Source organism: Choloepus didactylus, chromosome 7, assembly GCF_015220235.1.
Source record: "Choloepus didactylus isolate mChoDid1 chromosome 7, mChoDid1.pri, whole genome shotgun sequence".
Taxonomy (NCBI): domain Eukaryota; kingdom Metazoa; phylum Chordata; class Mammalia; order Pilosa; family Megalonychidae; genus Choloepus; species Choloepus didactylus.
In genome coordinates, this window is record NC_051313.1 from 120,809,570 (window position 1) to 120,827,538 (window position 17,969).

Genomic DNA, 17,969 nt, shown 5'->3' on the forward strand with positions numbered 1-17,969 from the left:
CAAAAAGAGAAATATTATATGCTACCACTAATGTGAACTTTGAAAAATGTAAAACAAATGGTTTATAATGTAGAATGTAGGGGAACTAGCAGTAGAGAGCAATTAAGGAAGGGGGAACAATAATCCAAGAAGAACAGATAAGCTATTTAACGTTCTGGGGATGCCCAGAAATGACTATGGTCTGTTAATTTCTGATGGATGTAGTAGGAAGAAGTTCACTGAAATGTTGCTATATTATGTAACTTTCTTGGGGTAAAGTAGGAACATGTTGGAAGTTAAGCAGTTATCTTAGGTTAGTTGTCTTTTTCTTACTCCCTTGTTATGGTCTCTTTGAAATGTTCTTTTATTGTATGTTTGTTTTCTTTTTAACTTTTTTTTTCATACACTTGATTTAAAAAAGAAGGAAAAGTTAAAAAAAAAAAAAGAAAGAAAGAAAAAAGACAAACAAGGGAAAAAAAAAAAAGATGTAGTGCCCCCTTGAGGAGCCTGTGGAGAATGCAGGGGTACTCGCCTACCCCACCTCCATGGTTGCTAACATGACCACAGACATAGGGGACTGGTGGTTTGATGGGTTGAGCCCTCTACCATAAGTTTTACCCTTGGGAAGACGGTTGCTGCAAAGGAGAGGCTAGGCCTCCCTGTATTTGTGCCTAAGAGTCTCCTCCTGAATGCCTCTTTGTTGCTCAGATGTGGCCCTCTCTCTCTGGCTAAGCCAACTTGAAAGGTGAAATCACTGCCCTCCCCCCTACGTGGGATCAGACACCCAGGGGAGTGAATCTCCCTGGCAACGTGGAATATGACTCCCGGGGAGGAATGTAGACCCGGCATCGTGGGATGGAGAACATCTTCTTGACCAAAAGGGGGATGTGAAAGGAAATGAAATAAGCTTCAGTGGCAGAGAGATTCCAAAACGAGCCGAGAGATCACTCTGGTGGGCACTCTTACGCACACTTTAGACAACCTTTTTTAGGTTCTAAAGAATTGGGGTAGCTGGTGGTGGATACCTGAAACTATTAAACTACAACCCAGAACCCATGAATCTCGAAGACAGTTGTATAAAAATGTAGCTTATGAGGGGTGACAATGGGATTGGGAATGCCATAAGGACCAAACTCCACTTTGTCTAGTTTATGGATGGATGTGTAGAAAAGTAGGGGAAGGAAACAAACAGACAAAGGTACCCAGTGTTCTTTTTTACTTCAATTGCTCTTTTTCACTCTAATTATTATTCTTGTTATTTTTGTGTGTGTGCCAATGAAGGTGTCAGGGATTGATTTAGGTGATGAATGTACAACTATGTAATGGTACTGTAAACAATCGAAAGTACAATTTGTTTTGTATGACTGCGTGGTATGTGAATATATCTCAATAAAATGATGATTAAAAAAAAAAAAAGTAACAGCTGCAGCCCATCCTGTTTTCACAGAAGACTAGGTGATTACATGTTTTCTTTATCTAAGGTTGAGAGGAGCTTTCTGCTTTCTTGAAAATTTTAACTCTTTAGCTTCTCCTTCAGTATAATCTAATACAGGACTTGAAGGATATGTATCATTTGTCCCAGTTATTATAGTGAGGCCTTTCCACTTTTTATCATTTGGAAATTGTACTTGAGTGTTTTTAGGTAAAAATTCTGTTAAACATGCTTCTATATCAGAAGGAATAACTGGTTCTTCATATCAGGAACAGAAAACATCAGGTGGTATCTGAGAACAGCAGAGAGAAGGAATCAGCATCCTCATTATCAAGATTCCTCAGTAGAGATATTATCCTGCAATATGGCTTTGTTCACTGATGTGTCTTCATGCCTAGCACATAGTAGATGCTCAAAATATGTTTGCTGAAGAACAAGTGAATGCTGAGTTCAATATGACATGACATCCAAGTTACGATGTTACTGTTGAACACTAGAAAGATACAAGACTGATTTCAGGGCCAAGGGCAGGCTAGAGATGAGTCTGGTAGTCATCTGTAGCGATAAGAGTTGATGCTATTCAAAATGAACAGGCTCACTAAGACAGAGGGAGGAGGAAAACTACAGGATGTGCAAGGCAGTCTCCAGAAGAGTCCCTGGGACAGAGCAGAGGGAGGACGCAAGAAAGAGACCTTGGTGGGGAGAGAAGAAACAGACCACAAAAGGTCCTCCTGTCCATTCATCCTAGGCCTGTTCTGTCGATTCCTCACTTACCCTCCCCACTCCCGTTTTATGGCATTCCATCCTGTAGTAGAAGGGACTATATAAATTGTTTGACATGGGTCTTAGTAATTAAGGAGAGAAAGCTGAAATTCTAAGGGGTCAACAAGATAAGTCAGCATAGGAACCCAGATTTTCCTGCTTCTTGGGCTGGTTTCACTCACAGCTCCCATAGTCCTGGGGTCTTGGTGTATTTCTTCCAGCCTTGTTTCTATCAAAGGATTAGAAGAGCAGACCAAAGATTTAAATTTAGGTGACAATTCTGGAAGGAATATTTTTACTTGAATTGGCTTTGGACTTGGAGACTAGCTCTAATTTGGAATTAAGGATGATATCAAAACTAGGATTTTTGAGTTAGATACAAAACATTTATTAAGCAGCTACTACACTCCAAGATTCTGACGGAAATAAAACACAGTGCTATTTTGTTTATGCTTATAGCTAGGGTTGAAGGGAGGGAATAAAGGTGGATTTGGTTCAAGGCGATGGTGGGGTTCAGAATAGTGGTCAGTGGGGGCTTGGCTCAAGTGCTGACTTCCACAGAAATAAGCAAAAAAGAAGTTCATCATCTTTGCTTCCAGAAAAAAAATGAGAATATGCAAGCAAAGTCCCTGGGACAGGGGACCACTATTTCCTTCAGATTTTCTGTGGCTTCCAAGTCCTTCTGTCTGATTGATGGATCATTCACTTACCAGGTTCTAGGATTCCAAAGAGCAGCAGCACCAGGATGCAGGAGGCAAGAGATAATTTTCCTCCACTCATCTTGAAACAATCCACATGAGACGTTGTTGTCTGGAATGTCTGGGTTTTGGAGTAGAGATGGACTGCAGAGGGGACAGTTGATGACTGGTGGGACGCAAAGCTATGGGAGTAGTGAACAGCTTGCTGGGGCAGGGTTCTGTGAAGCGTAGCATAAACTGGGGTAGGTGTGGTGGTGGGGAGCCAGGGGCTGGGATGGCTGCGCTCCTGGGTTCCATGAGTTGGTCCCACAACCTATGGGACTTCACTCCTTTTCTCACTTGGCCCTGGCTGGGGCATTTATAGCTGCTGCTGTGCAGGGGAGGCCATAACCTCTGGCTCCTAACTCTCCAGGGAGGGGAATTTCTGAGGGTCTCTGATATTTTAGGGGGGAGGAGAAGGAAGGAGAAAAGAATAAAGGATCAAACCCATCAGAAGCAAGGAGACACACCCTTGGACAGAGGTCAGCAGAAACTTATTTTATCCTGGGGATGTGTTATTTCTGGGGACAGAGGCCTTGGTAGGATGTAGAGGGGAGGAAAATGAAGGTGACTGGACTCCAAATCACTGGGTCTTTTCCCTGGACAGTCAGGCAGTGGGGCTGGCTCAGTAGGCGAAGGATGGGACTGGGCACTTGAGGGGAAGATGGAGAACCTGGGACTGTAGGGCCAGCTGATGGGTCTCAGAAGGTGCCAGAATGCTGGCGGGAAAGATCTCTACCCAGAACACTGCACTTGGGGCCAGAAGAACGGACTCTGAAAGTCTGAGGCCCTGAAAAAGAGAGCTGGACTCTGGAAGGAGGGGCTGGCCACCCTCTTGCACAAAGCTCAGCTACACTCCGTTCCTCGGGTGGTCCAGAGAACACCCCACCCAGGTCACGCTGTGGGCCAGCAGGGAACAAAGCGAAACGGAGGTTTGGAGGAAGTGACTAAATAACTCTGTCCCAAGCAAGCCATGTGGATTGGAACAAGACGACTCCCTGAGCCTCGGTTTTCTCATCTGTAAAACAGGCCTAGTGAGAAAGAACTCCCAGGGTTATGGAAGGGTGCGACGTGCGGAAGGGCACAGCACGAACGCCTCTCACGCTGCCATCCGCAGTCGGGGCGTGGAAGCCGAGCCCGGGCCTGTCTGCGGCGCTGGGGGCGGGAAGCCCGGGCTTCTCCCACCCCGCGGGCACCAGGACCGGGAAGGAGCTGGAGCCCAAGGCGAGGCGCGGGCGGGAGGAGGGGCTTCGGCCGGAGACCCCCCAAAGGCGCTGGGGGGTGGGGGGATTCGGCTCCGGGCGGCGGGCGCGCGAGCCACTCAGCGGCTCTGTGAGGCCCGGGGCCGCCGGCAAAGCGGAGCCTCGAGCGGAGGAGGGAGGCCGCGGACGCGGGAACCCGGAGCCCCTGCCGCTCCGGGGCCCTCTCCCCAGGGCCAGCAGCCTTCGGCGACCCCCGCCGCCCCCTCCGCAGTGCTGGTCCGGCCCACCCCTCTGCCTTCACGCCTCGCCCCCACCCCAGCCCTTGGGGTCTGGGGCAGTCGCCCCCCGGGAGGTGAGCCCCATCCCAGTCCTTCCTTTCCCTTGCCGTTGAGGGCCCAGCCCCAGAGCTTGTTGAAGGAGTTCTCCCTTGATTTCAATGTGATATAATTAGCAGGGGAGAGAGAAGCAAGAGAAAACAGGGAGAGAAGAGGGAAAGGAGACAATCACCCGCCGTGCCCCAGGGCCCCTAGCCCACACTGAAGAGCCAAAGAACCTACCCCACCCTGCAAACACACGCTCTCCATCCTCTAGCGCTCAGCAGAGGAGGGGTGGGTTGACTTGGATGTTTAGGACCCTAGGGGCAGAAGTGTTTTTGTTTTTTGTTTTGTTTGTTTAATCAGGGTCCAGGGTGGGGAAATTCAGTGGTTAGGGGCTGGGGGTCACTGCTTTCCTTCCAGGGGGAGCTCCCAGCCTGGCAGCTGCCACCTGCTGAGTCACCATCCCCCCGGAGGACCAGAAGCCAGGCGTCCTCCTTTTCCTCTGGGATCCTCGGCCCCCTTCCAGAACCCAGACGTCCCTCCCTGCCTCAAAACTCTCCAAAAGCATAACTCTCAGGTCCCTCTGGCACCTGATGCCCCTCCTTTCTGAGACCCAAGCTTTTAGCCTCCACTTTAAATCCTGCCCTTAGCAGCGGGATCTCTGGTGGGAGATTGAAAGAGACTGTAAGAGGGCCTGAGGAATCTTCCAGGTCAGAGTTGGACCCTGAATGTCAGGCGTGCCAGATAAATCAGTGATATCACAGAGACTGGGTTGGGATTACTATCCACGAGAGGCTTCCAACTTCCCACAAGTGAGGGTGCCAGAAGTAGCAAAGAGGTGGCCTCTGGCCCTGGTGTTTGGTTCTGGATGGAAGGGCTGCACCAAGCTGGAGTCCTTTTTTGTCAGTGCTGATTCTGTCCTCCCCCAAGAGGGTGAGAGCCAAGGCTAGGTGGGTGATTGGCGGTGGTTCTGTTGGGCATGGAATGGTTTTCGTGTGCTTACATAAATATGAACATGGCAGATGCCCACAAATCTTGGGTTTATGTAATTAGGGTGTTGGTTTGCTCTGGATAGTACTGCCTGTGACAATCTTGTTGAATTTTTTTAATTTTAATTTTCCTGTATTCGTGTCCTAGGTGGGAACTATGTCTTATACATCATTACATCCTCAACAGTGCATAATGGGTGCTTTAAAATATTTGTTTATTAATTGACATATTTTCCCCCTCCCTCTAACAGCATGAAAATTAGCCCTGTATGAACTGAGGCTGGCTCTTCTTTAAACCCAGAAGTGAGCTATTTTAGGAGCAGTAGAAATTCAGCCTCCCCTTTCTCAACCCCCAAAAAACTCTACTCCTGTCCTCCAGCTTCTCCTGCTGAGGGTCATCCATAATGTCATGGCCACAGCCAGGAACACCAGTCAGGACTTTCTCTGGCCTGATAGTCTATTAGCTATCATGTCCTTACATTATAAATATTACACATTTTATTATTAAAAGACCAGTAGTTAGAAGGAAGTACATATGTCTGCTGCCACCATCTGTCATCTGTTGACCCTCCCCTTCCCTCTCTGCTCAGTCAGCAATAGGTGAAAGGGCTGCGATAAGTTGGAGAGAAGATCCAGAAAACACAAAAATGAAATGCCTAGAACGGGGGAAAATCTGAATCTTATATGAAAGTGTTGTTGGGAAAGAGGAAAAATTTAGGGACAATAGAGAAGATGGGTAAATTCTACAAGGGGAATTCAGGATCGGCTTTTGGTGGAAGATCCTGGAAAAAAATGTTGAATGGGGAACATCATGAGGGAAGGTCTGGGAATGAGGATCAGACAAAACAAAAATCCCCTCCCTGCATGCCCATGACAACCCGGCAAGCCAACCCAAAAGGATGCCTGCTGTAGACACCTGGAAAAACTAAGAGTTTGGGAAGGAAGAGGGAGGAACCATCTAGGTGAGAGATGTTTATGATCTTTTCTGGAATTTTCCATTCTGCAGGGCACCAAGACGATGGAAAAAGAAATCAATCTCTTTTTGTCTAGATGCTATTTTTTCATCTTTTTTAAAAAGAGAGCCAAGGGCCCTGGAAACTCAGACACAAGCCTGTTTACACACAAACCCTAAGTAATAGTGGATGGATCAGTCCTGAAACTCTGGGGCGTGGTCCTCAGTCTCCCCACCTTCCGTACCCCCCATTTCCAAGTCAGATCCAGAACATTGCACCCTAAGGGCCCTGTGCTTCCCTGAGCCATGCCCCGCTCAGGACCGTGTCTTCTGTTGATCCCCACCCCGCATTGTCCATCAAACACCTTTTCATTCTCAGATCATCACCTCTGCAGAATACTTGCTTGTGTTATTCATTTTTTCTTCTCTATCCCCCACAGTCACATCCTTCTTCATTATTGCCTCGTCATCCAACCAGTTTCAATAAGAATACAGCAGATGGAGGGTTAATCTGTTAACTGTCAGTACTCTTTGCCCCTCCTGAAGTCCAGAAAATAGGAACTGTGGGTCTATCTCCCCACACAGGAAAGGGGTAGGTCATGGAAGAGCTGGGGGTAAGTGACTTCCAAGAGATCATCTTGGGGAAGCTATCTGGCCCGTGCCCAGAGTCTGCTGCTCCATCAGGTAGACTGGGTAGGAATTGGGATCCCCATCCTCCTCTGGCTCATCTTCTGCAGTGTTCTTGGTCAGGGGATGGCTTGCTCGAGTCATGTAGAAGACCTGTGATTAGGAAGAGATAAAGGAATGAGTACCATCTGCCGTGCCATTTGCTTTTCTCAATATGCATCTCAGGCCCATTGATTCTATTCTTTACTCCCTCCTTTTCCAAGATTTCATCTAAACCTTGATGTTTATTCCAGCTCCAGATCTAATACACTAAGTCCCAGACTCTATCTACAATTCTCTGCTCTGTTCTAGTCTCCTTATCTTCACGTCCCCTATTCTTACACCCCAGACTCTGTCTTCAATTTCCAAAATTTCCCTGGTCCATACCCGCTTTTCTCAGCCACATCCTTTCCCTGATTCCATTTTTTTGCATCCCATGCATCTATTATCTTTCCCATAGTTTTCACCACCACTATCCCTCTATTACTACAAACTCTCAACATGTCTCTTTTCCTAGACTCATTATTCCTCCTAGTTCTGACCTACAGCCTTTCCTCAACTCCCTAACCCACTGGTTCATTTTTCTGGTACATCTCTTCTCTTACCAGTAAGATCAGGCCAAGGAACACCAGGAGAAGAATCACAGCCACCAGGACCACAATGACTATGGCCCAAGCTGGGAATGAATCATTACTCCCTTTCTCTTCAGCACCAAGACCTTCTGTTGAGCCATCTTTATTCTGGGGTGGATGGCTCTTGTTGCCTGGTGTAGTAACTGTAAAAGAACCAAAGGGCACCTGGCTAGTAACCTCAGTTTTATGGGGAGGTGGACAGGTGGTCGTAATTGATTTGTCTTTTGTGGCCTTGGCTGGTGGTCTTATAGTCTCTGTGGTTGTTGTGGTCTTTTCTGGGTTTTCTGTTGACTTTACTGGGGTTTTTACAGTCTTGGTGACCAGTGTGGTCTTCTTTGATTGTCCTGTGGACTTTGCTGAGACTGATATGGCTTTCTCATCAGCCCTTCTGGTCCTTTCTGGGTGTTCTATAGGCGTTGCTGTAGCTCTTGAGATCTTATTATTGGTCGATGTCTTTTCTGCATGTTCTGTAGACAATTTTGGAGCTCTTGTGGTTTTCCCACTGGCCGATATAGTCTTTCCTGGGTGCCCTGTAGACTTTGCTGGGGCTGATGTGAACTTGTTGGCAGATGTGGTCTTTTCTAGATGTTCCGTAGAGTTTTTTGGAGCCCTTGTGGTCTTCTCATTGGCCGATGCAGCCTTTCCTGGGTACCCTGTAGACTTTGCTGGGGCTGGTGTGACCTTGTTGGCTGATGTGGTCTTTTCTGGATGTTCTGTAGAGTTTTTCGGAGTTACTTTGGTCTTCTCATTGGCCAATGCAGTCTTTCCTGGGTGTCCTGTAGAGTTTGCTGGGGCTGGTGTGACCTTGTTGGCTGATGCGGTCTTTTCTGGATGTTCTGTAGAGTTTTTTGGAGCCCTTGTGGTCTTCTCATTGGCCAATGCAGTCTTTCCTGGATGTCCTGTAGACTTTGCTGGGGCTGGTGTGACCTTGTTGGCTGATGCGGTCTTTTCTGGATGTTCCGTAGAGTTTTTTGGAGCCCTTGTGGTCTTCTCATTGGCCAATGCAGTCTTTCCTGGGTACCCTGTAGACTTTGCTGGGGCTGGTGTGACCTTGTTGGCTGATGCAGTCTTTTCTGGATGTTCTGTAGAGTTTTTTGGAGCCCTTGTGGTCTTCTCATTGGCCGATGCAGTCTTTCCTGGGTACCCTGTAGACTTTGCTGGGACTGGTGTGACCTTGTTGGCTGATGCAGTCTTTTCTGGATGTTCTGTAGAGTTTTTTGGAGATCTTGTGGTCCTCTCATTGGCCGATGGAGTATTTTCATGGACTATTTTCCCTTCAGAAGGGCTTATGTTTGCCTTTTTGGAGGAAGTTGTGATTTTCTGGTTGCCCCCTGAAGTGGCTAACTGGTGGGAAGGACTTGTCCTCTGTGGAGTGTTACTTTTATTGTGTGAAGCAGTGTTGGTATTGACTGAGTTTCTTGTGGCTGTGGTTTGGTTTCTGGTGGACCTGCGACAAGTTGTTTTGCTCCTGGGTGATGGGGTTGTATGTGTTGCATTAGAAGATCCTTCTGTTCTATTATTGGAGTCAGTAGAATTGATAGCACGTTCATTCCGGACATTTGAGTCTTTTCTCTCATTCCTGGGGTTTTGTTCAGAAGAGGGAAGAGCTTCATGATGAGTCATAGAGCTTTTGTGGTCTGCTGTTTGGGGGTTGTCTATTGATTTATGAGTAGGCTTTGGAAGGCGTGTGGTTTTGCACTTCTGTTTAGACTTCTGGCTTTCTGTAGGTTTGGGGAGGTCTGGAGGGTTGTGTTCAGAATCAAGAGCACTGTGGTCAGGGGGAGTCTTATAAACAAGGCCTGGAGTGAGGGGGGATAAGGAATCAGACGTTGGGGATTCATGAGTTTTCTGAAGGCTCGGTAATGTAGAAGCACCTGTGAAGAAAGAGATGAATGTGAGATACTTCCCCTGTTTCTCCCTTCTGCCTCTCTTCCCACCTCCATCTCTAGGGGTCTCTGTTCCCTCAGATATTTCTTCCCAACTAATCTCCTGAGAGCATATCTAACCCGCACTCTATCCTGAAACTTTTCAGCCTCTGAACCTTTGCTCAAGCTGGTGCCTTCTGCAAAATACCTCTTTACCTCTTCCCACCTCTATGCTTCAACTCTCAATCTCAGCTCCTTCTATTTTCATGGCATCGTTCTAGATCCTTCCAAGCACATAAGCTCTAGATTCATCTTAGTGTCCCCAAGATTCTTTTTTACTCTTGCCTCCTGCCTTCAACTTGACATCACATTGTCTGTGTGCCTGTCAACTCCTAGTCTCTGTCCCAGCTGTCAAACTGTAAGGTTTTGAGAGCAGGTACTCTTTTAGGGCTATATACATATGGAATGGAGTCCCCTTTCCATGGCAAGACTGAGAAGAAGGGGAATAAATATCAGAATCTCCATCTTTCCAAAACATTCCAGCTCTATCCCAACTGTTACAGTGTGAGAGACTGAGGTCTGACCTCTGGCAGAACTTCCCACAGGGATTAGCAGATGGACACAGGTGGTGAGTGAGAAAAGGATAGGGAGGGATGAAAGATGGATGGAGGAGGGACATGGGAAACTTTTCTTTTGGTGATGACATTTGGTCTAGATGCAGGGGAATGGATGAAATGACTCAACCCTTGTGGTCTTTCCCCAACTGGATCCCCCCTCCTCAAACACCTAAAGCAAGCTAGAGGCAGATGAAGCTGACCCTCTTGAAAGGAAATGATGTCTGCTTGGGGGTCCCTATGGGAGTGAAAGAGGCATCTGGAATCTGGAAAGCATTGATGTGTTTAAGGACAAGGAGTGAGGGAAAACACCCCTACCAGTAGACAGATATGGGCCTTAATTCCATGGAAAAACAACCAGATGGGGACAGAAGAGATGTCTCTGTATCTGGCCCGGAGAGTGAGAGCCAAGAGTGAGATAGTGTCGTTACATAACCGAGATTGCCGGTCTCTGTTAGCACAAGGCGGCCACCAGGACCTGGCCAGACTCCCAGTCACAGGAAACCACAATCCACCCACCTCCCTGCTGACCAGGAGAGTCAGGTGCTGGGGAACTCAGTCCTTGAAAGAAATATGGGTGGGACAAGAAGTGGGCAAGGGTGGTAGAGAAGCCTACGTCCCAGAAAGGAATCAAGGTTAGGGGTAGAAAGGAGGACTTCAAGCTCAGCCAAGTCGTCCTCCAAGTCCTTGGCAGGAATTCCAATAATTGCTACTGTTTATTTCACTCTTTTTATATTACTAGAGCGCCTTTTCTGAGCCAGATGCTCTGCTGGTTGCCCCGCAGGAATTCTTTCTGGTTGGTGACTGATTACCCAATTCCCCCCAAGATGTCTTAGAGAATGTCAGTCCAATGCCCTATTTTACAGCCAAGAGACTTGAGTTTCAGGGAGGAAACGTGGCTTGCACAGTCCAACAGCAATAACAGAGGCCAGCCTTTCTTGAGCACTTACTATGAGACACGCACAGCTTCCGAGGGAGGGCATGAATTAACTCATTTACTTTTCACAGCAACCGTCTGAAGTGGAAACTATTATTCTCCCCATTTTATAGATGAGGAAACAAAGTTCAGAGTGGTTAGGTCATTTCCCCATGGACACCCAGCAAAAAACAGATTGAGTCAGAATTTGAACCAGCCACCTCACTTCTGGGCCAGACTCTTACTGGTTAAAACCACACAACAGCCTCTGTGAGTCAGCCCAACCCTTTAGAGAAGGAAAGACACTTATGTTTGTAAGACACCTGCGCAACACTGCTCACATATTTACTTATTTAATCATCATCACGAACTCATGAGGCAAGAGTTATGATATTATTTTACAGGTGAGGAAAGGCAGCCAGGAGAGATTAAGTAAATAGCGAAATCAGGCTTCTCACTACACCCCAGATGCCTCTCCTACATGGTAAGTGATGAAAAAATATTAGCTGAGTGAATAAATAAGTAGGCAGCAGAACACTTGTCTAAAGAATCAGAGGACTGGGCTAGGGTCCAGGCTCTGTCCCTTACTGGCTTTGCATCTTTGCAAGGTTGCTTAAAAGCTCCATGTCCTCAACTGTAAATAGTGCTGCTCCAGCTTAGCGTGAGGATTAAAGGGAGTAGGGAAGTGAAGCTTCCAGCACAGTATGTGCTGGAACACAGATGACTCTTAAAAATATTTGTGGAATCGGAGTTGTCATTTTCAAAACAATCTCCTATCTTGCTCTGTTCCTCTCCTTGTACTAAGGGGAGCCTGAGCCCTTGGCCCTGCCCTCTCCTGCCGTCTCCTGCCTTCTGCAGCCCCATATCCCTCCTGTCCCATCCTCTCCTGTTCTACATGGCTCTGAAGCCTGCCTTGGCCACCGTCTTCAAAACGCCCCCTCTCCAACCCCCAGCATTGCTGGGCCGCCTTCCCCAGCTCTGTTTTATTGCCATAGCACTCATCACTTTCTGATACAGTTTAATTTCCACTATATCCAGGGTTTTTATTTGTTTTGTTCACCACTGTGTCTCAAGCCTAGAACAGTGCCATAACAGGCACTTTGTAAATATTTGTTGAATGGGTGAATAAATGACTATTTTGAGACTGATGAAAAACTCTCTAGGAGCCTTGCCAAGAACCTTCCATTGTACATGCATATTAAGTAAAAAGCAAACATGCTTGTGACCTCCAAAGGTTGGAAAACCAAGGAGTGACTTCTGCTATTTTAAGAAATTGAGCTCCCAAGAGTGAAAACATGCTGGAAAACATGCCAGCTGTCATTTAACCACAGAATCACGGTTAATAACTAGATCTTAGTAGTCCATATCTGCATCTCACAGTTGCAGGACCATAGGGTGTAAAAAATCTGGATTGAAGCTCAAGGGATTCCTTGGCCCCGAGCCCAGCCATGAAGCAAATCAGTGAATAAACCCTGGGTTGCAAGGACCATCTCTTCTCCCCAGCATATCTACTATTGGCTGCAACTTTATTGTTTCATAGTGAGATGTTCATTCCACTGACTATAATAATGGTCTGAAAAGAACTGTTTTGGTCACTGAAGTATAGGCAGAGGGTGCAGAGAGGAAAATCTGATGCAAGAGGTGGATTCAAGTAATGAAAACAAATCCCACAACATCAAAACTGTGTGCAATTCCAAAGGTCTCCTCAATCTGTTAGGTTCACTTGGTGGAAGAGAAAGTGGGCATCCTGCTAAGTGACTAACGCCACAGGGTCCCTGTCAGAGCAGCCTCACCCAAAAGAGTATTTCTGGTGTTTCTTGGTGTCCTGGACCTCAAAAATAGTGTGATTCAGCTGAAACAGGCTACGTGGATTAGCATTGACAGCAGTTTGCTAAGTGAGATAAGCCAGACCCAAAAGGATGAATACCATATGATTCTACTTCTAAGAAATTTCTAGCATAAGCAAATACATAGAGCTGGAAAGTAGATTAGAGGTTACCAGGGGCTGAGGGGAGGGAAAGGAAAGAACTGTTGCTTATTTGGAACAGAGTTTCTTTTTGAGGTGATAAAAAATTTTGGTAATGGGTGGGGATGATGACGGCACAACACTGAATTTGATAAATGCCACTGAATTGTATACTTAACAATGGTTAAATGGAAAATTAAGAAAGAAAATTTAAGTGCATACTCCATTTGCAATGATGTGAGCAAATGTCTGTTAAAACGTCTATACAGTCTGAGCTCAATATGTGACCTAAAGCACAGACAGAAAAAAAGCAGAAGAAGAAAACCTGAAATAATTACTTAAGAACTAGGAAGCATTATGAGATTTTTTTTTTCCTTTTCTAATTATTTCTTTTTTCCAGCCTCTATAATGAGCATGTATTACTTTTGTCACAGAAATTAAATCAAACATTTATTGTAGGAAGTGTGTCCTCTTTTGGGTCTCCCCAGGAACCCCAACTGCCTGCCCCACCTGCACCTCCCTCAGAGATGATTTACTCCAGAGCTGGCACCTATGGCTCTGTCACTGGTGACGCAGACTCTGGGGTTCTAGGATCTAGTTATCTGAGTCTGGATATTGACCCGTCCTGTGGATAAATGGCAGGGGTACCCCAGAACTGTGGGCAAAAGGTCTTCACCCTTCCCAGTCGTAACTTCCCTCCCACGGTGCAGCTTCACTCGACCCCACCGCAGCCTCCAGCCCTCCCCAGGATCCCCCAGTTCCTTGCCACACAGGATCTGAGCATCCAGCTCCTCTCGCCCTCCCACCACCCCCGCCGCCCTCCGTCCCGCCCAGAGGCTGAAGTGCCGCGTCCTGTTCAGGAATTCAGATTTCCAGCCTGATGTGCACCTGACATGCACTCTCTGCCCTGGAGCAGATCGCCCTCAGAAACAATGTGATTTGTGAGTTGGTTCGTGACTCATTCCCTTCTGCCCCCTACAGGCTCTTCTTCCCTGGGCAGTGGCAGCAGGTGGGACAATCTACCTTTCAGGAAGGGGAGGAGAAGTGGGCAAGATTGGAGACTGGGAGGCTGAGGCCATCTCTGGTGCCTCTCTCCCGGAGACCCTCAGTGGGGAAGGGCATCAGGTGGGGGGACAGACAGAACGCACTGCTGAGACTCATCAGAGGCCACTGACTATTCACCATCTGCCCTGGCCAGTGCCCTCTGGCCCTGACATGTGCTGAGCTCCAGGGAGGTGCACCCCCTCTCATGTCAACCCCCCACCCCACCCCCAACCCCATCAAACACCAGCAGCTGGTGGAGCTACAGCCCACCCCACCCCAAATCCTGCCAGTGCCTTCCAGACTCAGACTTCTCCAGCACGGGTCTGGGTCCATCAGCCCTTCATGTGGAAGACTCCATCTGGCATGTGGCAAGCCCCTCCGGATCTGTTCTGGGGCCCATATCTTGTGAAAACTCCTTAACATCACCCAGACCCTGCAAACTGCACCTCTGTTTGGCGTCCCTACTCCCTGGGTTCTGTCACAGAGCAGCTTCTTAACCAAGTCAACCAATTTGGCAGTGTCACATTATCTTGTCAGGTCCATTTTGCTCATCACACTTTTCCACATTTGTTTTCTCATCAAAGCCTTGGGATGTCTCCCCCACTGTAAGGTGGGAGATAACTGCACAGACATATAGAGCTTCCATGAGCATTAAACAAGTAAGCGTGGATAGAGTGCAGAGAGAAAGCCTTTGCAGGGCCATTTCTAAGGAAACCTCAGCTCGGGCAGATGCCACAGCTGAGCAGACTAGTTCAATGATCCACAGTCAGGACTAGAACTGACTAGATCTGCAGAGGACAGGGCAGAAAGAGAGAGGGGTTCTCAGGAGAGAAAGCTGGCCCCCTCCCCTGAGGGTGGTGGGAGGTGAAGGCGTGGAATCCTGCTTGCCACCCTCTAGCTGCATGACTTTGAGCAAGTCCCTTTACCTCCCTGAGTCTCTCTCTCCTCACCTGTAAAATGGGGGTATTACTTACCCCCTCAGGAGATGTTGAGGGAATGAAATGAGATGTAATGTGGTGAGCAGTGAGTTACTTGCACATAACAGGTGCTTAAAGAATGTCAGGTCCCATCCCTGCCCACCCAGGTTGCCACCAGCTCATACAGTGTCTCTATATAACCTAGGAAAAGCCCCCCTCTTGGTGAGTACAGCCCAATAGATCATGTCTTGAGAAGCAGAGAACAGGCTGGATTTCATGTCCTACGCACTCCTCGGTCAGCAAACTTGAGCAGTGAACAGCCTAGAAAACTGTATGTAGCCCCCCTCCCCGCCCCCAGGTTCATCTGCTGTTCATTTCTATGATTGGCCATTCAACCATAGGGATTCTAAGAAACAATCCCCCCTTTCTCTTCTATTCACCCAGGTAGTGGGGACCACTTCACTTCTGAGAGCGTCTTACCTCCCTCCCAAGAAGCCAGAAGGAGGAGAAGGCAGCATCGGAGGCCAAAGGTGGAGCGGAGGCAGTGGGCTGGCTGGGCCATGTTGGACATGGAAGGCTGCCTGCGACCCACGGACTGGGGTCCACTCATCTTATACATGTCTAAGTCTGACGTCATGGGGGCTGGGGCCCCCTGGAGACTAAATCTTGAACAAATGGAGCTGCCCCACCCCACAGGGGTGCCCTGATAACGGGAAACCGCAGCTGCTGTGCCAGAGCACCAGGTACCTGGGTGCCTGCGGGAGGGTGGGGTCTGGAGGCAGAGAGAGGGGCTGGGAGGGGGCAGGCTCCTGATGCCCCAGCATGGGTGGGTGGCCCCCATGGTTCTGGGGAGTGGGGAAGCTGAGCTCTGACTGGGGGCAGGAAGGGGAGGGGGCGATTGAGGCCTGGGTTCTGGGAGGAGGCTGAAATCGAAATTCTTCTTAAGTTCCCTTTCCCACCTCTCGCGTCATCACAGCCCTCCACACCCCTTCCTCACACACGGCCACACTTTTTGCCTTGGGTGGAGCTGACCATGAGTATCAGGTGAAAGAGCAAAGAAGGGAAAAACCTCACATGGCCAGCTGCTGCAGAGACAAGTGCTCCAAGATGTCCAGCAATGATACAAAGGGATATGGAGACAGATGGAGGCAGGGGCAGACACAGAACTGGGATCTGACATCGCACACCCCACCCGGAGGGACTGGGGCTGAGACCTTCAGCAGAGATGCTCCGAGACCCACAGAGGCTTCTGCCCTCACTTTCTACCCCCTTTCTCCCCTCCCACTTTGGCACCCCACCCCACCCCCGTTCGGAAATGCAAATATCGCATATCTAGGATGTCCCAGGAGGCCCCCTCTTCTCTTCCTCCGGAGTCCTGCCTAAAGCAAGCATTAGCTCAGAGAAAATCAAAATTCACACACAGGTGACAGCACCTGGGGATGGAGTGGGGGGAAAGACAGACCCCCTGGGTCTCTAAGGAGAGAGAAAGCCGCGGGTCACCACCTCTCTCCCTCCCTCACTGGTTTGTTCACTGTGGGTCTCCCCTAGCTGGAAAGTAAACACGTCACCAGCAGGGTCTTTGCCTTGGTCTCTGCGGAATCCCCAGCCCCTGGCACACAGTAGGTGCTCTTTAGTGAGTGAGTGAATGAATGAATGAATGAATAGTTGCATGAGATGGTAAACTTCCTCCAGGTCACGGAAGGTGGTTTATTTGCCTCTAGCACACAGTAGGGGATCCATTCCTTGCCTGAATGGAGTGGAAGCCAGTGGTAGCTCAGGCCTTTCTGGGGGAAGCTGGGCAGGCAGAGGGGACAGAGAGGGCTGGGATCTAGGGATCTAGCGGGGCTGTTGGGCCCTCAGGAGGACTCGAGGGCTGAACATGTGGCTCTCTTTCATTCTTGGCATGACCTGTCCCTAAGCCATGGGCAGGGCTGAGATGGGTGGGAACAGGACAGGAGGCAAACTGCCCATTAGTATGACTAATGGGAGATTAATGAGGCTCCTTAAAGTCAGGCCAAAGACTGTTCACAACAGGGCAGCCTGTCTCCCAGGCAACGCATCCTGCAGGACGGGGAAACTGAAACTAAGGCCGAGACAAGCCCCCTCCCACAACTCCATCTGGACTCGGGGCTGCTAACAAGCCCCCTTTCCACTAGTCCCCTACCCCACTCTTTCCCCAGGGACCCAGACCTCGATAATGGGAGGGGAGGGGCAGAGTATTAATTTTAACTTTTCCTCCCAGGGGACATTTGGCAGTGTCTGGGGACATTTTTGATTGTCGCAACTTGGGGGGATGCTCCTGCATCTAGTGGGTAGAGGCCAAGGATGCCGCTGAACATTCTACAAGGTGAGGATGCAGGAGCATTCAGCTCAATGTGTCAATAGTGCTGAGGCCAAGAATCCCAGCTTTAAAAGAAGCACTAATCAGTGTGTGTGAACACCCACCCCTTCTCTTTTAGCCCAAACTCCCTCCAGAAGACCCAGGCACCTGCAAACCCCTTCCTGGGGCAGAAGCTCAAGTTGATCCCTTAAAGTAGGTAAGGTTGTAATGTCTGAGCTTGGGGCTGGGGGGCCAGAGCCAGGACTGTGCCAGTCATAAAACAACCCTAGTAACTACTAGTTTTTGAGCATTTCTGTGTACTGAAGAATGAACTAAGTACCTCACCTTGCTATAACCCTGTGAGGTTGGCAACATCACCCTCCTTTTATAGATGAGAATAAACAAGCTTGGGTCAGGGAAGTGACTTGTGCAAGGTCACACGCTTGGTAAGCAACAGAGACTAGACTTGGTCCATGTCTGCCTGACGGCAAAAGTCCATGCATTTGACCAAATGCACAGGGGCTGGGAGGCAAGTGGAGGGGCTGCCATTTTATTTAGCACGAATTGTGTCCACCACCTGCCCAGAATGTTTTAAGGGGGCATCGCAGAACAGGGTTCATCACTTGTGCCGAAGGGAGGGAACTGGGGATCTTGGAGGG

The 17,969-nt window shown here is 48.5% G+C and overlaps 1 protein-coding gene and 1 long non-coding RNA gene across 2 annotated transcripts; one reads left to right on the top strand and one right to left on the bottom strand.

Annotated features, from left to right (window-relative positions):
- Positions 1 to 4,321: 4,321 nt before the first annotated feature.
- LOC119539524 lies at positions 4,322 to 17,528 on the top strand. Its single transcript, XR_005217896.1, has 3 exons — positions 4,322 to 4,464; positions 15,435 to 15,733; positions 17,450 to 17,528. It is a non-coding gene; the product is annotated as an uncharacterized LOC119539524 (long non-coding RNA).
- On the bottom strand, positions 5,638 to 15,562 carry MUCL3 (mucin like 3). The gene is made up of 3 exons (XM_037843052.1): positions 15,471 to 15,562; positions 7,642 to 9,542; positions 5,638 to 7,150 (listed from the first exon to the last, which is right to left on the bottom strand). The coding sequence occupies exons 1-3, from the start codon at positions 15,559 to 15,561 to the stop codon at positions 7,004 to 7,006; spliced, it is 2,139 nt and encodes a 712-aa protein (XP_037698980.1). The 5' UTR covers position 15,562; the 3' UTR covers positions 5,638 to 7,003.
- Positions 17,529 to 17,969: the final 441 nt, after the last annotated feature.